Source organism: Camellia sinensis, chromosome 13 (genome assembly GCF_055761805.1).
Source record: "Camellia sinensis isolate YWXY chromosome 13, ASM5576180v1, whole genome shotgun sequence".
NCBI lineage: Eukaryota > Viridiplantae > Streptophyta > Magnoliopsida > Ericales > Theaceae > Camellia > Camellia sinensis.
The window spans coordinates 40,874,965-40,898,502 of NC_138973.1; the positions used below are offsets into that span (position 1 = coordinate 40,874,965).

Here is a 23,538-nt window from a genome sequence, read left to right on the forward strand (position 1 = left end):
AGTTTTGTTTCATGTATTTGGTTACGATTTGAGTGTAGAGTTGTTTTTAAATTTAAAATATTAAAATTTTAAATTATTTAAATTTTTTGAATATTTAAATTATTTAAATTTTTTGAATATTTATTTTAATTTTTTACTTATTAAATTTTTTAGATTATTAAAATTATTTAAATATTTATGATTTAGATTTTTTGAATATTTATTTTGAAAAAAAAAATTATTTCCTTTGTAGTATTTTCAATTAAAAATTTGATTAATGTTATTTTCTGTTAATAAAAAAAATTAATTGAATTTTAAAAATAATTTGGTTATGAATGTTGATCAGAATTTTCAATAATGTGAAAGTAGTGTGTTTTGTTATGAGTTATAGCAATTTAAATTAAGTTTTGAAAACTCTTTCCAAAACTCATAACTAAACAAATTTTCTTACTTCACATGTCAAATCAAACTTTCAAAACTCAATTTCATACTCAATTCAAAACTTAATTCAACACTTCATTCAAAAATCATAACCAAACAAATTTTTTACACTCAAATCATAATTTCAAAACACACAAACTCAAAATACAACTCATATTCTCAAATCATAGATAGAAAGTCTTACCAAACGGAGCCTAAATTTTTCTTTTGAAAAATAGTATCAAAAATATGCAATCCGATCACATAACTATCGATATACGATTAATATAATTTTTGATATGCATGAAATACCCTACAAATTCTACAAAATAAATAATTCGGATAATAAAAATAAGCCTATAATAAAGTCTCAAATTAAAATACAACCGTTACTGCTGCGCCTTTGCAACCCCATACCAATTTAAGGGAATGTTCCATTTGATAGTAAATATCGCTTCCTGTTTAAGGGAATGTTTGACTCACACATGAAAAAGGTGGTTAAATTATTTTATCTCAGTGATATTTACAGGTAATTTGATTAAACACATCATATTCTGTGAGTTCGTTGGGTATAATTTCTAGCAAACTAAAATTTGATAATCAAAAATCAAATATTAAAAAAATCTCTCCCTACTATTCAATTATTAGCTTATTTAAATTATTTTTACTTTATAAATTGTAAGGAAAAATTACACCAAACACTCGTTGACACATTTCCAAAATAAAAAATAAAACTATAAACATCCTCATAATCTGCCCCAAACATGCCGTTAATCTTCTACAGTAACATTGAACCTTGCAATTGCAGCCTTTGAGATTGGCCAGAGATGCTTAGTTTGCAAAGCCCCAAAGCAATTGTTAATTCTTGGATTCCAGAACCACCCCCATGTAACTTACATAAACCACACAGCAAATCCCATTGACATTTCTAGTTAAAAAATAATACTAATAAATAAATAATCTAAAGAGAGCAAATTGAGTGAAAGTATCAAGAAATCAACTCTATCAGGAAAGCAAATAATCCAAGTGTGTATCTTTCAATCGTCAAACTACTTCAAGTTTTACCAAACAAACTACTGCACATATTTGAGGGGAGAGGGGTGTCAGCAAGTTACAACAGCCTATACAAACACATTACTTGTCATCATCCTGCTTTTCCGATAAAATCTCTATGTATACCGACCATTAACTACCGACAGCATAAACATTTAAAGCAACTTGGCCTCCAACACCCGAGGCATTTGCATTGACAACATTCCATGCATTTACACTGCCATTCTGGGCATCGACATTGCCATTCTGGGCATTTCGACCAGCACAAACACTTTATGCAGCTTGGTTTCAAACATTCTGGCCATTTAGGTCGCCGAAATTTAATCCTACAGCACCTGTCTGAAGCACTAGTGTTGGCAGTGTTGGACCTCTTTTGTAGACGGAGGTTCTGTCTGATCTTTCTAAGGTGGATTTCTGTTGTTATATTCTCCATTTCTTGGATGAATCTGCATAGATGGCGGATATAATCTGGGTACAGCTCCAAATTACAGTGGCCACCTCCTTTAATCCACAAGGGTTCGTACGGGTCCCTAGCCATGTTCCACAATCCACTACCATGTAACCAATTTACGACATCATCTTCTGTACCCTGTAAATGTTTGATTGAAACCCATATCAGAAATAAGTGTGAAGAGGCAACTCTAAGAAGGAAAATAAAGAAAACATAAATGTTTATTTAATTCAGGTACAGGAATCCATGACAATGATGTGGTGATTTTGTTTCCCGTTTGTTCTTTCTTCCCTTTTCCCCATCATGGAAACACTAAGAATGGCTTGGATTTTGGTGTTTCAAATGAGTAACAAAAAAGAAAAAACTGTAAATATCCAAAAGAGGGAAACCAGAGAGAGTGGGAGGTTATAGGGTCTGTAATTCGAGAACTTGACATTTACTACATGGAAGGTTTCTTTGATCATTTGAATATGGTCAGCACATAGACACACTTGAAAGAAGAAAAAAAAAAAAAAAGGGTTCCCAATGCTGTTTAAAATACTCAAGCAGACAAATTTGATGCTCAACAGGATAGAGGCTGCAAAATTTTAGAATATGTTCGATTGTAACATGTTAACATAAGAAGCCGATACCAAGGCGACTGATCAACATGTATTCACACCTGTATGGGCTTTAATCACAGATATTAGCCAATACGGGAATGGTATTATGAATAATGACTCGAGTTCAAAGAAGAGACACTTCTAGTGAGGAGCCGTGTCCATGTCAAACACATGTCAGACACCTCAACTCCTCAGAGACTTTTCAGATGTGTTTTGACACTTCTTTCAACATGTCAAGATTTAAAATTAAATTTTCATAATTTCAAACACCTTGGCAACACTTCCCACATACTCTCGGATGCGACTAATGCAGTGAATCTCTTAAAAGTAGACAATGCTTGACATTATTTGGAATGCAATTTACGCATCCCAAATATGTTAAAATATTTTTAAAATGAATACATCATGTGCATGATCAATATAAACTAAAGTACACAACGGAAAACTTCTAAGATAAGAGAAATAGAGTAATAAAGATAGATAATAAATAAATGTCGTAAGACAGAAAGCAAAAAAATTGCATTTGTTTTATAAATAATATTAGATTACATTTATTTTATAGCACGCATAAAAGGTAGATAAATATATAATATGCTTCCACGTTATGTCCAATTTTTTTAAGATTTTGTCATACCAATGTGTCTTCGTTTCATGTATATCAATGTAACATATAATGTCCATGCTATATATCATGAGGTCAATCATAAACACACAAGCCCTTCTTCAAACTTCAAGACGGTTCAATAACAGACTCTGCAACCCCTTCAAGTAATCAAGTATCAAGTATCTGATAGCATGTCAACTTTATGTGTTAGAAAATTTTAAATAATGATAATAAAAAACTTTTGCTCAACTTACTTTATAGAAAACCAATTCTAACCATAAATCTAGAAATCATGCGGTTCAACACAATATTAAAGTTCAATGAGATTTCTAGATTCAGCAATAATTTGTGATGCAATTACGATGTCAAGAAAGAGGGTTCTCATTAAAACAAAGACGACGTCGCTTTAATGACAACAAGCACATAAATAATTTTCTGAGTTTAAGAACATTTTCTAGAAGAAATTCAAGTAATATAAGGCAATAAACAAGAAAATTCAAGAGAAACTATTGACGTTGAAGAAGCATCAACTAAATATTAGATAGCTTGGATTAAATAGAAATGGATAAAACACAACGCCCAATTAGTATACATTAAAGTGTGTTTGGGAGGGGACAGAATCAGTACACACCTAACATTTAGCATAATACACAAAATGGTGGTCCCAAGACTTGAACCCATAATCTCAAGGTTATTAGGCTAAAACTTAACCATTAAATAGAAATGGATATTTTACAAAATCAAGGGAAGTCAATATTTTGATAATCCTTTGATCATGTTGGTGATCCTTCAAGTAATTTGACAATGAAGGAGAAGCCGCAGCAATTCAATAAATGTGACATTGAAAATTTTAATTTGATTCTCAACTTTATTCCATCAATATCATTAATCAGTCAGAGACCAACCAACGGAAAATTTTGAGGTGACAATAAATTTGGTATAACATAATGTAGTTAAAATTTTCGGCACATCTTTTTCTTTCGAAATGATGGTTTCAGGATCAAGAAGCAAACCTGATGATGAGCTCTCTTGTTTTCTTTCCTGGTGAACAGTCCGACACAAGGCAATTCAATCAGTCCAACCATAAATCATTGATGCAAGCATGATGCATCAAATTTCACTTCTTTAATTTTTGTTTTTAAGGAACACAGATTTTCTTCTTGTACAAAATATTAGTATTTGTGGTCCTAATAGGCTCGTTTGGAAATTGACTCTTTTAGTAGTTTTTTGGTTTTTTATGAAAAGGCATGCATACTTTTTTCCTAGTCTTTCTTTCTATTATCCCCCTCTGAAAGACGCTTCTCTATTGCCAATAGTTTGTTATAATCTACCACATCAACAAAGCAGACAAACTTGGATCCACCAAAAACTTTCTGGTCGATAACATACTTAATATCCAATGATCCTCTGTGGTTCTTAATAAAGAGATGCCACTCTAGAAAGCTTCTACACAACTACCAACTTCAAGGTGGGGAAAAATACCCATCATGAAAAAACATTATCTCAAGCTAAATATTGTTTTAATCTGTATAAAAGTCTCACAAGACCCAATCCCCTCTCCAGATAAGGCTCAAGCTATGTACTTCTCCAAGTTCTACATGAAGAGATGTGCAGAGGGATTAACACTAAATTTCATTTTTTTTCATAGTACGTGGAAACCCAACAATCCATGCACGAGGAAACTATAATTTTCTAATTTTGCTATGGCTGAATCTAGTACCTGCATCTACATTCTTTGGATGATAGCATCGCATCCATGACCGTACCCTTGTCCTAGAAGTTTAATCATGCCAATTATAAAGTTTGACTGTGGAGCAACCACAAAGAGAGAAATTTTTCATTCTGATGAATTTTTTGGGGCATTTCAGTCATGCAGCAAAAAGAAAAGTATCATGATTACCATCAAAACATTGACCATTTATTATATGGTTGAAATTTAAATTCATGATCCACTGTATGCTTTGAGTGAAATTTTATGATTACCATAGAAAAGTATCATGATACCATAGTCATACAGATAATGGATGTATTTATTGATCTTCACCAATTTTTTTATTACCATCAAAACATTGATCAAACAAATCAAATAGATATGGATCATTAAAGCATTCAACAAGAAGGAGCTTTTTTATTTCCCAATTGCCAATCATTTAAGCCCCTAAAAGGAGTTGTTAATTCACATGCTATGGGTTTCCCCATCAGATGATTTGTGCAGAGCGGGGAAAGGGTAAAAGGGGAATTATTGAAGTTGCATTTCGATAAAATAATAAATAAATAAAACAAGGAAAACAAATCAAAGTACTGAAGTAAAATAATTCAACACGCCAAGAAGTACTTACATGTATCACCAGCACAGGGCACTTCACCTTCCGAATTTTGTTTACATTCTGTATTAACCAGGAGAATAACAGCTTGAGACAGCAGCAGAAACAGTAAAACAGAAAGCATAGCATGGTCACAACCAAGCTCTCAAACACTCAACCAAATTAAAACAAGAGGATATTATTATGCAATCACACACCACAAATACACATAATATAACTAATTTGAAAACTTAGACCATTCCTCAGGTGAAATTAACCCAGATTTATTTCAACTTTTTCTTCAACTTAGCATAGCAGGGATAGAGAAATTTTGAACCCCGTCCGACTGAAGACAAAAAAACAAATTGAATACCAAAGGAATTTGAAAGTTTAGCTCAAGTTTCAAGGCATTCCCACAGAACCAGCAAAAATGTGTTTCTCACCTTATAAATGTCAAAGCAAAACGTGAACTTCACATGGCAGACCACACGAAGACCAGAAAGAATGGCACTATGCAAAACTACGCCTCTCAACCTTGGCAATTTGGCTGCTAAGTGCAGTGTTGGTCCACTTCCAACTGACTGTCCATAGAGAATTAAGTCTTCCTGGCTAACTCCATATTCTGTCTCAAGACACTCATATACCGCCTCTATGTCAGCATACGTATTTGATTCACTTGGCTGGATTACATAAAAAATAAAAGTCAAGCTACCAACCTCCTAATGGAATTAAACCATGAGCTTTTTTCATAAAAGCATAAAATAACGACCTAAACCAGAAAAGGTAATCAAATTCGTAAGCCCACTTAGTGGGTTATCAAGGAGAAGGAAGTCCCCCATTTTCAGGGAATGAGAAATTTTTTCAAACCCAAAGATCAACTTAACAAGATGACTCAAAACTATGCATTAAGATCAACAACGACATTTATCTAAAGCAATGTGACATAAGCTCTCGGAGTTAAATTAATCAGAACTCTGAATATTGCATGAATAGACACCAAATTAAGGAAAATTTCATATATTGAAAATAACCAGATGACAACTAAAATTTCCAAATAAATCTAGAATAAATCTAAAATTTCCAAATGCAAAGGCCCAAATAAGTTCTCACACGTCAACAAAGTAATCTAAAATTCTTCCCTATTTTTTGTTATTGTGAAAGGCATCCCACATCAATTTAGAAACTCAGCTCATTATTTTCTGACTCCCAAATTTATCATTGTGATAAAGGAGAAACATTTACATGAGATAGAGATTAATACTCAACGTTAGATTCTGATCCTGGTTGTACAGCAACTGCACATATAAACTACTATTTGCTAAGAGTTGAAGTGAATAGTTAAAAATAAATAAAATGTCATAATACTCAAAACAGAGAATTACAATACCTTGCCTGAAGAGGCTCCATAGCCAGAATAGTCATACCTACACATTAAAAAATTGCGATAGAGAAGATTAAAATGGTACTCATCACTTAAAAAATTGACAGAGCAGAAACACTATTGGAAGAAAAACATAAAAAACCATTGCATTGCACACAAACAAAATAAGTGGGAACCCCCCCAAAAAATAAAAAAGTAAAAATAAAATAAAAGCATCTGAAAACTCATAGGGTTGGGAGGCTTTTTTTAGGCAATAGCCAATGAGGACAAAATAAAAAATAGGTTAAAATAGCTGAAAAAATAAAATGTCACATTTGAATTATAATCAATTCACTTCTTCTCTTACAACCATCAAATCAATTAAAGAAACAAATCCAATTATCATTTCAAACACTTTTTTTTAATTAGGATAAAATAGTCAAAAAAAAAAGTCAACTAAAATAGTTAAATTCTCAAACCAGCCCAATGTTGGAGATTTGATCAGGAAGGCTCCACCAGATTAAGGACAAGGCAAAACACAATTTTGTGATAAATTTCAAGTCTTTAACAAGACCAAATATTCAAAAAAAAAAAAAAAAGTGGAGAAAGATGAAGAATCCAAGATCCAAAGAGTAAAGCAATATGCCCTAACAGTACAATGTGAAAGTAAGAACAAAACTCCGGATGCCCCAAGACACAATCCCCAAAGGGATAGCACACTGATCTATCTATGCAAACACAACAGTAAAAATTCACTTTACATACAAAGACAATGAAATGAAATATATGTAAAGGTAGACAAAGACTGGTAAGAACAAGAGAAACCTAATCCAACCTACTTTATCTCACTTTTTTGTTCTTGGAAATGAAAAACACTCAGACTAAAAGACATTGAAACATACATAATAATAAATTAACTAACAGATTCACGTATCTAAACTCAACATAACAGTATGTGAAGAAAATTAATCTCAAGTTGAAACCATCACATCATCGAAAGAACCCACAAGATCACAGAAAGAGGAGTAACCCTTTTAAACTTAGAGAGAGAAACAAAAGAAAACAGAGTAGGAGAGAGAGCAAAAAGAGGAGAAATCCAAAAATGTGAGATATATTAGAAATGTAGGGAGTCCCACAACTCAAAAGCCACAATATTTATGAGATTGACCATATAAATGACTAGATAAACAGCTAGAAGAAAACCCAAAACTCAATATACATGAGAAGATCGAAGGAAAAAAGCTGACCCAACGAGATTAATAGTAGCAGAGAGTAAAAAAAAAGGGTGAAATGTGAGATTTATTAGAAATGCAGAGAAACCCAAAACTCAAAAGCCACAAAATTCATGAAATTTACCATATCCAAGTCTAAGATTTTCTAAAAATATCTATATATATGAGAAAATAAAGGGGGTGGCGGGAAGAAGAAGAAGAAGAAGAAAGCAGACCCAATGAGATTGACTCTGAGATTGGCTTTGAGCTGAACAAAGAGGTCGTAGAGCTGGCCAAGATCAGCAGCATTGCCGTGAGAGTAGAGAAGAGTGAGGCGAGCATAAGGGTTTTTGAGATAAAAAGCGACGATCTTGTTCCCAGATTTGGTGTCGAGCAACAAGACATCGAGGGAAGTGTCGTCGCCGATGGGGACAGACATGGAAGAGGCCGTGGAGACCGCCGTGAGCTTGCCGGAGGAGGACTTTTTTACGGCATAGGTGGCCGGAGAGGGAGGGAAGAAGGCGAATTTGGACGCCAGCTGAGATATGAGACAACCCATTCAACACCGCCCCTACAAGAACACTCAAGACCCAACTCATGAATGCATGTGTATATCTCTGTAGAGAGAGAGAGAGAGAGAGAGAGGGGATGGGGTTTCTGGGTTTGTTTTGGAATGGGGAATAATGGGTGTGAGAGAGAGTCTGATGTTGAAGGGTTCTAAGAAATGAGATGGGGTTGTGATGAGAGAGAGAGAGAGAGAGTTGCAGAGAGAGAAAGAGAGAGAGGGTGAGTTTATTTTAGGGTTTTGGAGTCTGTCTAGCTAAATCCGCGTAAGTTTCATGTTATCAGGGAGATAGAGATAGAGATAGAGAGAGAGAGAGAGAGTTGCAGGTGGCGTAGCGTAGTGTTGTGTGTTGGGTAGAGACTGAGGTGGCCACAGAGAGAGAGAGAGAGAGAGAGCGGGGAGGGGAGACACTGGAGTGGTTGTCCTGTTTTTGTTTGGGAATAGAATATTTCAGTTTATTATTTAAATTTTTATTATTATTTTAGTTTAATTAAAAAAAATATGTTTAGAATGATAATTATTTTTTTAATTAATTTGATAACTATGAGAAAATAAAATAATTATCAGTTTGATATGATATTTTATTTTTTTGATTATTTTAATATATTTTGAACTTGTTTGGAAAATTATTATTTTAATTAATATTTTAACTATTTTAAGTTGATTAAAAAATAGTTGACTTTTTTATAATTGATTTGATAGTTGTAAGAGAAACATTAAAATTATTTAGATATGACATTTTATCTTGGCCTCGTTTGGGAAGTTGACTATTTTAGTAGGTTATTTTAGTCTTTGACTATTTTAGTAGACTAAAATATTTATATTTAGAAAGATAATTAGTTTTTTTATAACTGGATATGATATTTGCGAGAGAAAAAGTAAATAATCATACATTTAATGTGATATTTTATTTTGTTAATTATTTTAGCCTATTTTATTTTATTTTTTATTTTTTTATTTGTAAATTTTGACCCAAAAAAATTCCAAACCCAACTTATGAAACAGGGTCATTGTTTATTTTAACTTTTAAATTTTTATTGATTATTTTAGCCAAACACCTTCATTTTTATTAACTAGCCAAGATAACCTCTAGGGCAAACAAGGCCATAATTTTTTCCTCCAAACCCTTTGAAATAACCAATAAAATTTACACCCTTGTTTTTTGAACTCAAGCTTTTGTTTCGGAAGAATTTTTTAACCTAAATTTTTATTTATTTTAATTTGATTAAAAAAATTTTGTTTGAGATAAATTTTATATTTTGTTAGAGAAAAAATAAAATAATTATTATTTAGATGAGATATTTTATCTTAGGATAAATTACATTTACCTCCCCTGAGATTTCTAACAAATACAAGGACCTCCAATGTGGTTTAAATAATTACAGTAACCTCCACTGCTTTACCTGATAATGTCAAGATTTCATCTTCTGTCAAATTGTTCTAAACGGTATTACTTTTTCTATGATAAATTACCTTATTGTCCTTTTTTTAAAATATTAAAAAATGTTTTTAGATTGGAGGACGGGTTTGGAAGAAACAAACAGTGTTTGGAACAGTATTTTTGGATTTATTTTTTAAAAATATTAAAAAATGTTTTAAAAAAAATTATTTTAAGTATATAATTTTTATTTAAATATTTTATTTTATTTTGTAAATATTTTAAACTCAAAACATAACTTCACACTCAAATCGTAACTTAAAATTCAATTCAAAAATTATTTTCAAACCTCATAATTTTTTAATTGAGTTTTGAGTTACGTGTTTGGTTACGATTTGAGTATGAAGTTGTGTTTTGAGTTTAAAACATTAAAATTAAAAAAATTAAAATATTAAAAAAATAAAATAAAATATTTAAATAAAAATTATATATTTTTTAAATATTTTAAAAAAATAAATCCAAAAATATTGTTCCAAACACTGTTTGTTTCTTCCAAACATGTCCTCCAATCCAAAAATATTTTTTAATATTTTAAAAGAAAGGGCAATAAGGTAATTTACCATAAAAAAAAGTAACACCATCTGGAACAATTTGACAGAATGGGAGAATCTTGACATTGTCAAATAAAGCAGAGGAGATTATTGTAATTATTCAAATTATAAAAAAAAAGTCTATATATTTGTCAGAAACCTCAAAGGAATATCTTTTTATTTTTTTATTTTTTTTCAGTAAACTAATCCTAACTATCTTGTCATAGTTTAATATTTTTTTCAAAACTTCCCTGGTATACGTTCTATTTTACCATTTTATTCAATAAATTTTAGAAATAAAAAATTATGCGAACCTAACACTGCTAGTTAGAGCATCCACAATGGACACACTAACGTGTTTGTTAGTGTCAGTTGTCAAATTTTGACTAGCAGTGGTTTGTATTTGGAACTGCAATAGAGTTGTTAGTGCATGTGTTAGTGGGCTTTGTTAGCATCAGTTGTTAAATGGTTTGTTAACTGTGGCCAGCACTTTAGCTAGCACAGGAAGTGTTTTTTTTGTCTTCCAGGTTGATCGGCCGGTTGACCCGGTCAACGAATTTTTTTTTTTTTTTTTACTTGTTGGGATTTTTTTTTTTTGACTTAAAATTTAATTTTGGGCTTGAAATTTTTTATTAAACTAAATTATTTATTTATTTTATTTATTATATACATATATATATATATATATATTTAACACACCCCTTAACACATCCATTGCACCACCACTCACTCTCTAAAATTAATAAACTCTTAGCACATCTTAACAAACATTTTTGGGCTCCACTTTTATCACTTTTTGTCATATAACACACTTTAACAAATAATGTTGGCTATCCCATTGTGGATGCCCTTAGAGCTCGTTTGGTAAGTTAGATTTGGAGTTTTTTTTTTGTCAAAATAATCACAAAAAAATAAAATAAGTTTTTTAGTCTAATAAAACAAAATATCACATTCAAAACATAATCATTACATTCATTCTCTCACAAAAGTCAAAAAAATCAAAAAGCCCATCCCAAACGAGACTTTTTGACCGAGGCTAAAATAGTCAAAAAGTTAAAAAATCAAAAAGTCAACTCACTTTTCAAACGAAGTTTTAGGAATTGTTAGGAATGATCTAAATAAGTGTACTTTTTGATTTTTTACAAAAAAACATGAAATATGGGTTGGGTTTGAAGTGATATAGTAGAGAGATGATGTGATTTAAATGAGATAATATGACTTAAATAGGATAGTAATTTTTTGACTTTTTAAATTTTTTGTATTATGCCAAACTAGGCCTTAATGAGTTGGTTAGTGGTATGGATTCGTCTGAGAAATATATTAGTTTTTTAACTTTTTAATTATTTTAATTTAAGTCTAAAAAATCTCGTTTTTATGATAGAAAAAATAAAATGATTATAATTTAAATGTGATATTTTGTTTTATTGAATTTTTAACTTATTTTATATTTAGATAAATTACAAATACACTTCTTGAGATTTACTTAAAATACAGATTATCCTTGTAGTTTAAAAAAATACAAATACCTCCTTGCTATAATTTTTTATTTAACAGAATTAACTAAAAAATGAAATTTATAATTGCTCTCCTATACAATAAAAAATTACCCAAATTATTTATTAAAACTAACATGATTAAAAACTATTAATTGACTTGATAATTTATTAATAAAATAGATAATTTGTTATAAAATTAGAAACCTTAGAAGGTGAAATGTAATTTCTAGAATCACGAAAAACGATTCGTATTTTAATCGAACCTCATAAAGTGTGTTTGTAATTTATTCTTTATCTTTTTGTAATTATTTTAACCTAATAACCCCCAACTGAGATGCCAAAGAGAACTATGTATACTTTGACTTCTAATAAGACCTCTTTTAAGTCAAAAAAATTATTTATTTTGATTACATCACTTCTTTATTTTTTTATAATAAGGCCAAGTTCGGAAAGTTGAAAATAATTTATCTTTTTATCTTTTTTTATCACATCACCTCTCTATTTTTCTGCACATCTTTTCGTAAAAAGATAAAAAGTACACTTATTTAGGTCATCCCAAACAACCCCTAAATAAAAAAAATCCATTTATAAATCATACTAAAAACATTACTGTTGGTTTGGGATGTTTAAAAAAGTACACTTTTTGACTAATTGGCTTATATAGGTTGGGTTTGATGTGATGTGTTAGAGAGGTGATGTAATTTAAATAAAATGATATGACTTAAATAAAATAATGACTTTTTAACTTTTTATATTATTTAGGCCTCGTTTGGGAACAGGCTAATTTAGTAATTTTTTGGCTAATTGGCTAAAAAGGTAGGTAAAAAAAACTTGTATGTTTGGAATGACTTTTTGAATAATTACAAAAAGCTGTGCAAAAAGTAGAGAGAAATCGTAATTGTTGACTTTTTGGTATGACTAATTGGCTAATTGACTAATTTAGTAACTTTTTGACTAATTGACTAAAAAGATAGCATCCCAAACGAGGCCTTAGTAGATGCCAAACTTGGCTTAAAACTCTGCTTCCATGACCTCATGTGCCAGTTTTCAGACAATTGAATGGTGTGAAAGGTAAATTTTATTTATTTTTAAATTAATTATTTTCTCAAATGGTGCCTCACATGGTTTTGATAATTTAAACATTTGATGTTATATAGTTCTAAATTTATATCATTTATAAAAAAAAATAATTAATCCTATAATTTTAATTTTTTATTTTAACATATTTGTCTCTAAAAAAGTAGATTTCAAAAATATTTTTGTCAAAAAAATTATTTAATATTATTTGATTGACCTAAATCTTTTTTTAAAAAAATTGTTTTTAAAAAATAAATACAATAAAATAAAAAGTTACCATTGTTGGACAACACAAATTTTTTTTAGGGGTATTTTTTTTAAGGTCCCTGATATTATGATTTTATAGTATAAAGGATATCAAATATTTTCATGATGTCTAAGGTCCCTCAACATCAATCTAGAGAAAATTGGTCCAGAGAAAATTCAAGTCAGAGAAAATTAGTCCAGAGAAAATTGGTCTAGAGAAAATTAAAGTTAGAGAAAATTGGTCCAGAGACTTCCCTAAACTTCCCACTGTAAATTTCTCTGCCCCTTTTTTTTTTTTTTTGAACATAAGAATTCCCCTACCTCAACCGACTTCCTTGCTTAACTGAAACACTACTCTCATTTCCTTACCATATCTTGTTTCATTCTTTTCCACATATCTGATACAGAAGAAGCTACTACTATAAAACCAACAAAAACAAATATGTAGCGGAAGAAAGTACTCCATAAGAAAGTGCTCCAACAAAAACAAAAATTTTGAAACAAGTTCTGAAATCCAAACCAAACATGACCGAATTTTGCAGCCATTTGATGCATTTGTGCAGTAGCCAATGTGTTCCGTAGCATCATGGACCAAACAAGGAACCGATAATCTGTTGGCCCCAGAGAAATTTGATAACATCAAAATGTGTTTAACCAATCATATTACTAGCAACTGCTGCACACACGATGCATGGAAAAAACATTGATCCTATAATAAAAAACATTGACACAACTTTTCTCTAGTGCCTTCACTGCAAGGTGAGCACCAATAAAAAATTTCTATTCCTTAAGAGACTTTAAAATGTTTGAGCATTGCATTATCAAAAAACCCAATTTAACATGCATAGCTCATCTATTTTCCATTTCAACTAAAAACTAAATGACCCATCATTCTTAAATTGCACATACCATATCATTGAAGATGGTGCCTCGGTGAAACATTTCGTTTTCATTAAGAACTTCTAACCTTGCTTCAAATAATTCGACTGTAACAGAATTCATGGAACCCTATCTGAAGTTGAAGTCCATCCTTTGGACAGATTACAATCTCAAACTTTGTGTTCTTGCATAATTTCATAACTAAAAAACATTAATGAAAACGAAAATTCAGAGAAAATTCAAATTTCTCTGGATTAAATCCTAGGGGTGAGCATGGTCCGGATTGGACCGGATTGAGGTAAAACCAAGACCAATCCGTTATCTACGGTTCTTAAAAAATTGAAACCAATCCAATCCGTTTAAATCATGGAACCAATCCGAACCAATCCATTTAAATACGGATTGGATCGGTTTAGGACCACGGATTCACATAATTAAATAACAAATATATATATATATATATATAACACTTTAATTTCATAAAAATATAAACATAGCACTGTATTAGTTCCACAATAGCAACATGTTTTTCTATAATAGTAACATACTGTTTTAGAATTTAAACAACTAGACCATAAGTATTTAGACCATTACAAATTAAAATTAAAAACTAACAAACAAAAGTAATAAAAGAAGATATTATACGGCTTTAGGTTTGAGTTTAGATTTCATATAGAATAAAAGAAGATATTATGGGGGATGATGTATAATAAAAATATAGACTATTTATATACGCTCCGGATATTATGGGGGATGATGTATAATAAAAATATAGACTATTTATATACGCTCCGGATCGGTTCCAATCCGGAACCGTAGGGTTCAATCCGGAATGAATCCGTGGACTACGGATTTTTAATTCTTCAATCCGGAACCGAACCGTGGATTCAAAAAATCAATCCAAACCTATCGGATTGGACTGGACTGGATCGGATTACGGATTTTACGGATTCCTTGCTCAGCCCTATTGAATCTAGAGAAATTTGAGAAATTCTTGGGGCCTCTGCTCATGAGTTGTTGCCTTCGACACTTCAGAGAATGCATCAAACAATGAAGCAGCAGACCAGCGCCGGAAACATGGACAGTCCAGCGCCGGAAACAAACTCCCACCTCTTCACAACAACCTACACAACGTACCCCAAACCAGCGGCACGCGCAAGAAGAGGACCCTCGGAAAAATGTCATTGGCGCCGGATTTTGAGAAGCGACGCCATAGCCAAGCTTCTATGCACCACCGAAGCACTAAGCATTGCTTAATACCTTCACAGGTAGTGCACTACTAACACACCACCAGTGAAATAGCTCCATCAACCGAAATACATCATCGGCTGGACCAATAATCGCTGACAAAAAGATCTCGGAAAAACCCACGGCAACCAGCAAACACCTGACATCGGAACTGTAACAAAACCAGTGCAAACCAGAATACGTAGCACCGGCAACAGGACCAGAGCAGAGCTTGTTGAGGAAGAGGTCGTAAAGGAAGGTGGAGGAGCAGAGCTTGTTGCCTTGGATTTGGAAGATAGTGGGTGAGAGGAGAAGAGAGAGAGAGAGAGTAGAGTAGAGACAAAAAGTCAAATTTCTCTGATATATGTTTAGGGACCTTAGATATCAAAAAATAATTTTGTGGATCTCTTCCATTACGAAAAGTGGGAGAGGGACTCTAGACCAATTTTTTCTTTTTTTTATCAATGTTATACACGGAAAGTTGTACAAAATTAATGATTCTGATCATTAAACAGAAAGCCTCACACACCTCTTAAATTCATATTGTTTAATTATTTCACTTTAATTTTGAAATTATCAAATTCTTTCTAATTTTCGTTTAAATTCTAACAAATGTTATATTTTTGTGACAAAAAATGATATGTGACTCTAGTTAAGTCAATTGACCCGACCGAATCAAAACGACAATCCATGAAAATAAAATAATATGTTTTTATCTATTAAAATATGGATATTTTTTCACTTTGATTACAAAAAAAAATATGCGCTTTTGTTCTTAACTCCTAGAAAAAGTCGTCTAACTCAGAAAATAGAATTTAAAATAAATTTTTTCCAATTATAATATTTCATATCATCTTCTAATATATAATCTCATAGTACCTGAACTTTCTCTCCCCTTATTTTGGTCGCATATTTTTTTTTTTCTAATTTAATTATTTTCTATATTAATTTGTAAAATATACTTTTGAATAGCATCATACATTTAATTAATTTGTTTGATTTTGTGTGGACGTTTGTAATCCATAATAACTTTTTTGTTTAAAATAGTTAAAAATTAATTTGTATGTTCAATGATGTTCATTCGCATTCTATTTTGGATAAATTACAAATACACTCTTAAGATTTGCTTAAAAGACGAATTGCCCCATGTAGTTTGAAAAATTACAAATATCTCTCTGTCAGAATTTTTTATTTAACAAAATTAATTGAAAAAGTAAAATTTCTAACTATTCATCTATACAATAATAAAATTATCTGAATTTTTAATTGACGTAAAATTTTAACATTATTAAAAACTATTAATTAACTTAGTGATTTATTAATAAAATGATCTATTTATTATGAAATTAGAAACCATATGGGACATAATGTAATTTTTAAAATCACATGAGTAATTTTTAATTTATGTAAATCTCAGAGAGTGTTTGTAATTTATCCTTGTATTTTTAAACCATCCATCTTGCTCAATTGCGACATCTAATTATTGTAATTTTTTATTTTCAACCGATAGAAAGTTTGTTTTTTAGATTTGGTGGGTTTGAGGATGGGTTTTGAGTTCAGTGGGTTTGGTTTTAATTTTTTGAAATTTATTTTTTGTATTTTTTTAGTGAATATTTTTAAAATTTTAAGTAATTTTTTTGCATTTTTAGATGCACCTTACTTAGATTTATTTAAAAAGTAAAATATTTATAAAAAAATTAAAAATAATAAATACACAACAATACGAAAGATGTACTAAATTCTAGCATTTTTTTGTATTTTTTTATATTTAGTGAATTTTCTAAAGATTTTTCTTTACAAATATTATATTTTTAAGTGTATATATGTTTGATGTAAATAAAATTTTTAAAAGTTATTTAGAATATTAAAAAAAATTAGTAAAAAAAGGTGAAAATAAAAAAAAATAAATTTTTTGAAAAGTGAATCTTAAAAATCTAAACCAAACAAGCTGAATGATTTTGAGATTAGGTTCTAAGGACCAAAGTGAAAACACATAATTTTTCAAGAATAAAGTGGAAAATTTTAAGATTTTGTTTTGTTACAATTCTCGTAAACTATTTTTATACGGGTTTTCATTTGTCTTTACTAAACTTTTTTCATATTTTAGTCTTTTTTTTTTATATATAGATATATCAAGATTAGGTACATCTGAAAAGGAAAAAAATTTAACTAAAATATGGAGAGAAAAAAATCACTAAAAACTAATGAAAGCCTAAACAAAAATGCATAATTTTTTGTTCGAATTTTCGTCTATTTTTAGTGATTTTTTTTTAATATTTTAGCCTTTTTATATGTATCTTACTTAGGTGTATCTAAAAAGTACAAATAATTGATTAAAATATAAAAAATAAATTCACTAAAAATTAAAAAATAAATTATCTAAAAATAAATTTTGAAAAATCAAACCAAATAAACACTATTTGTTAGGGACCAAACTGTGAAACCTATTGAGAGAGAGATTTTATGAGCTGGAAATGGGCCATGGTAAGGGCCGGGCGCGTTTGGGCTAGGATAGGTTTGGGCTTGCCCGCAGATGGGGCTGCTCGGCTAAAGCCCAAGACCGAGCTACTTGAACTTGCACTGGTGGAAACCGTGCTACTTGCGTTGCTCGGCAGGAAGGCCTTTGTTTTACCCGCGTGACCTATTTCGAGCTCGCCTCTGCCGGAATGCAGCTGAGCTCGGTCGGTATGGAGCTCGGCTAGTGAGCATTCGGGCATGCGGCGCAGCACAGCCGGGTGAGGCCGAGGTGATTCCGCCTGTCTTCCGGGCTCTGCCAAGATGTCCTGACAGTTTGGTTAGGTGATGATTGCTGGATTTGTGCTGACATATGAGATAGCAGCACCATGTGTCGAGAGACTAATGGGAGTAGATTTGGGGCGCAGAAGGTATATAAGCGTGTCTGCGGCCCCCATGCTTGGACGAATGATCATTTGGTGAGATACACTTAGACATTCAACTCTTTCCTCTCTTTCTCTATCCCTGAGTGTGTGCTAACTTGATCGTCAGAGGGGTTTTCCGGCCACACACCGCCGGATGGATCACCGCCGTTGTGTTCGCAGGTCGATCGGACAGACAGGGAGCTTGGAAGAAATGAGTACGGGCTCGCCGAAATATTTGCTCCCCGTACAATTCGCGCCGTCTGTGGGAACTTGATAGACAAAACCTTGTCTTCCCAGCTCATCTGATCGCCGTCCATAGCGAACAACGACGAGATTCCGTTGTCCGCCATCGACGGAGTTACCCCGGAGTCAGCCAGACAAAGAGAAGGACACCCCGCCATTCCTCCGATGGCGGACTTGGAGGAGGACATTCAAGAGACGCGCGGAAGAAGCTTTGGTCATTCTCAGAATCCAGACGGTCACCGGCGGCAGAGAGAATCGCACGCCAGACGTCTGGAACACAAGCTAAGGGACCAAGACGCCGTCATCCGGAGAATGGCGGTGGAGATAGAGGATCTTAAGCGGCATGTAAAAGGGAAGGGTGTAGTTGGAGTGGGAGACCACAGTGAGCGCACCCAACCCCGCCGTTCAGGCAGTCAGAGCTAGCGGCACACTCCGTCCCTCTCAATCACCAGAAATTACAAGGTTGGAGATTCTGACGCGCACGAAGAGAAGTCCAGCGTGCATGATAGCACTTACCAACCCTCACGTCCGACAACGACGTCAAGGTACTCCTACTCCACTCGTTCAGAGGATTTGTGGGCAGTCTTAAAGGAGCAGGCTCGCCAGCGGGAGACTCAGAGGATACCGGCGTTCCAGCGGTTATCCTATGGGTGTCGCGCCAATGAAGAGGTCGTAATGCCTCCACACCGCCTTGCTGTGCCTCCTCCAGACACGGATTTGGCGAGGCTGAGCGCCACCCCTTTCTCCTTGGAGATAGAAACAACACCGCTTCCCGCGGGCTTCCACCAGCTAAAGTTCACGCTCTACGACAGAAAGACCGATCCATACATGCATGTAAGCCACTTCCGACAGGTCATGGCCGGATGTAGGCGGAATGACGCTCTTATGTGCCTTATCTTCCCATCAAGTTTGGGCGAGCTGGGCTTGAAATGGTTTGAGAGGCTGCCGGAGGGGAGCATCGAAAGGTGGCAACAGATGACGGAAGCCTTTGTGACGCGTTTCAAAACCAACACCAGAACGCCAAAGGAAGTTGACCACCTTCTTAGTGTCAAGATGGAGCCGAGCGACACACTCAAAGCATATAACTCCAGATATTGGGAAACCTTCAACGAAATCTTGGATTGCCCGGTCAACCTGGCAATCACACAATATAAGCGTGGTCTCCTGGTCGGACATAGACTGCGGGACTTACTTACTATGCACCAGCCGACATCCGTGGGCCAACTAATACAGCGCATCAACGAGCACATCCGAGTAGAAGATGATGCGGCAGCATCTACCACGAAAGCAACTCCGGTAGCAATAGACAAAAGGTCGGCTGGCAAGGTGCACGCGGTCGGATAGGAGGCCAACCGTTCAAATGATCGTGCCGGGGAATCTGACCCAGGTTTAAATCGTCGAAACCGGGGTAGGAGTCGGCGACCGAGATGAATACCACCGCGACGACGAAGCTGATGCAAACAGAAGGTTGAAAGCTCAGACGGGCATCATTACGGTCTTTAAGATTTCAATGTATCGCATACTTAGTGAAATCCGTAACGAGGATTATGTCCGGTTTCCTGCTAAGTTAGACGATGCGCAAAAAGGCTTCAATCTGCGGAACCGCTGCACATTCCACCGGGAGCGCGGACACCGGACAGAGGACTGTTTGCCTCTGAAACAACACTTGAAGGAGCTAGTCGCAGCCGAACACTTGGACCTTTACATTGATGGGGGTGTGAAGGCCGCACATCAAGCCCCGGTTAACCCGCGTGGACCGGATGACCTGGAGGCGCCCCCAAAATGAGTTGTTAATGTCATCCACGGCATAGTGGAGCCAGCGCGTGTATGCGAGCTCCGAGGTATGATCAAGAAGGCAGAACACATGAGGGAAGTTTTGTCGGTCGAGCCCGTGATCAAGAGGAGGAAGACCGAAGAGAAGGACGTGATCAGTTTCTCTACAAGGGACTTAGAGCGCATTCAGATGCCGCACAACAATGCCTTAGTGGTCACACTCCGCATCAAGGAATTCGATGTCAAGCGCATCTTGATCGACCAGGGAAGCTCGGTCGAGATCATGTATAACGACGCGTTCAAACAGCTTAAACTTCGAGATACAGACTTGGCTCCGGCAACTTTGCCACTAGTTGGTTTCAACTCTCAACCGGAATGGCCTTTGGGAAAAATCATTCTGTCGGTCAAAGCGGAATCCGTGGTCAAACAAGTGGAGTTCTGGGTATTGCAAGTGCCGTCTACATATAACCTGATCCTTGGAAGGAGATGGCTTCACGCTATGCAAGCCGTAGCGTCGACCTACCATCATCAGGTCATGTCGAAGCAATGCTTCGTGGCAGTGAATAGGAGCCGAGCTGCCAAAGACTTCATCCAAATGATTGAAGGACCAGAAGACCGGGGAGTCCTTGACGACATGGGCACCAAGGCTGAGGACAAAGCCGTTGAAGAGTTGGTGGAAGTGCGGATTGACAAGGAGAGCCCGAACAAGTTCTTCTTGCTCGGATCAAGCCTTACCACCCAAGAAAGGACCGAGATGGTGGAATTTTTAATGGAAAATATCAAAGTCTTCACATGGTCGCCTTACGACATGCCCGGGATTGATCCGAGTTTTATTTGCCATCACCTCAATGTTTTCCCCGGGGCAAAGCCGGTCATTCAGAGAATGAGAAGATCGGCACTACACCATGCCTAGGTAGTTGCAGAAGAGGTGAAGAACTTGCTTGAGGCACAAGCTATTCAGGAAGTGCACTACCCTCAGTGGATTTCAAACACGGTCGTTGTACCTAAGAAGAATGGGAAGTGGCGAGTTTGCGTCGACTACAAGACCGTCAACCGAGCTTGCCCTAAAGATAACTTTCCTCTACCCAGAATAGACCAGCTTGACCCCACACAAATCAGAGCCGTACAAGAATTAAAGCAGCCAAGCTCGGCTAAGGACGTGCAGCATCTGGCTGGAATGGCCGCCGCGCTTAACCGATTCATAAGCCGGTCATCAGATCGCTGCCGCCCTTCTTTCAAGCTTTGAAATCAAAGTTCTCATGGGATGAAGAATGTGACCGGGCTTTGGCCGAGCTCATGGAGTATCTGTCTTCAGCACCATTGTTGGTAACGCCGAAGCCCGGCGAGGAACTTTACCTTTATCTGGCCGTTTCTCAGCATGCAGTTAGTGCGGTGCTTGTTCGGTAGGAAGGAATCAAACACCTCCCTATCTTCTACGTAAGCAAAACCTTGCTACCGGCAGAGTCGAGATACTTGTTGCTAGAAAAACTTGCGTTGGCATTGATAATGGCCTCCAGAAAATTGGCGCACTATTTCCATGTTCATACAATCATTGTTTTGACCGAGTTCCCCCTCAAAGCTTTGTTCGAGCGGGCCAACTTCTCCGATCGAATTCTCAAGTGGGCGGTCGAATTGGGACAGTTTGAAGTCAAGTTCCAGCCACGCACTGCCATAAAGGCCCAGACATTGGCCGATTTTGTTGCTGAATTCTCTCCCGGGATGCATCCCGTCTGCCCAGTGAATCTTGCGGCGGTAGCCGAGGAGGTGAGTGCAAATTTAACCGAAGTAACACAGCAAGGCGATATTGGCGAGGCGAAACTTGCGCGCCCCGCCGAAGAACCTTCAGCAAGTACGACGCTACAGCCCGGCGATGCGACGACGGGGTTGGGTATTACCGACCAACCTGCTCTGTCCGGTGCCGCATCGCCAGGAGGAGAGGAAGTGGAACCGATCAGCATTGAACTTGACGCAGCACAGCCGAGCGACCATGTGCCTATCCACCTGCAAGCCTCCCAGGACCCCTCAGAATGTTGGAAGCTCTTTGTGGGCGAAATGTGAAAACTTTTTGTAGATGGGGTTTCTAACCGCCACGGTGCCGGGCTGGGCATAGTTTTGATTTCGCGAGGTGGACTGACCATCGAACACTCTATCACCCTTGGATTCCCTGCATCAAACAATGAGGCTGAGTACGAGGCGCTTTTGGCCAGGCTCAAGAGCGCGCTTCAGATGCACGGATCCGAGCTAATGGTTTATAGTGATTCCCAACTTGTGGTTAACCAAGTTTCTGGGGTTTACGAAGCTAAAGACGACAGAATGACGAAGTACCAAGCTCTGGTAAGAGACTACATCAAGCAATTTCAGGCAATAAGGGTCCAACAAATTAGCCGTAAAGAAAACGGTCAAGCAGATGAATTAGCCGGCCTCGCTTCCATGGTCGATAGCACATCTCCTAGCCCTCTTCTAATTAAATTTCTTCCGAGGCCCAGCATTGAGGAAGCCGAGTAAACAGAAGTACTCTGCACCGAGCTAGGTCCTTCCTAGATGGACCCAATTATCCTCTTCCTCAAAGATCGGACCCTTTCCACCAACAAAAATGAAGCACATAAAGTCCGGGTGAAGTCAGAGCGGTTTTGGCTCTCTCCATCTGGCGTTTTATACAAGAAGTATTTCACCGGTCCCTATCTCAAGTGTGTACACCCAAACAGCGTGGAAGTTTTCCTGTACGAAATTCACGAAGACATATGCGGCAGTCACATAGGGGACAGATCTCTAACCTACCGGGCTATCTTACAAGGATATTGGTGGCCATGCATGCAAGCAGACGCGCAGAAGTATGTTTGCAAATATGAGAAGTGCTAGAAGTTTGCCCACCAAATCCACCGGCCGACCAGGGAACTCCTTCCCCTTACCAGCCCTTGGCCCTTTGCGATGTGGGGGCTAGATATTTTGGGGCCACTCCCAACGGCACCAGGCAACCGGAAGTTCTTCATCGCGGTTACAGACTACTTCACCAAATGGGTTGAAGCTGAGCCTTTGGCAACAATCAAGGAGAAAGACGTCAAACGGTTTGTCTAGAAGAATGTGGCAACGCGGTTTGGCGTCCCCAAAATTCTGACCTCTAATAACGGCACCCAATTTGCACCCAATTTGACGGCCGCCTATTCAAAGGATTTTGTGAAGACTTGAAGATTGAATTCTGCAA

The 23,538-nt window shown here is 35.5% G+C and overlaps 1 protein-coding gene across 1 annotated transcript; it reads right to left on the minus strand.

The window, feature by feature from the left end:
- Positions 1 to 1,712: 1,712 nt before the first annotated feature.
- LOC114278204 (uncharacterized) lies at positions 1,713 to 8,921 on the minus strand. The gene is given in 6 exon segments (XM_028220211.2): positions 1,713 to 1,870; positions 1,873 to 2,041; positions 5,449 to 5,496; positions 5,856 to 6,092; positions 6,800 to 6,836; positions 8,220 to 8,921. Coding segments are annotated over 6 exon segments (831 nt in total). The 5' UTR covers positions 8,543 to 8,921; the 3' UTR covers positions 1,713 to 1,853.
- Positions 8,922 to 23,538: the final 14,617 nt, after the last annotated feature.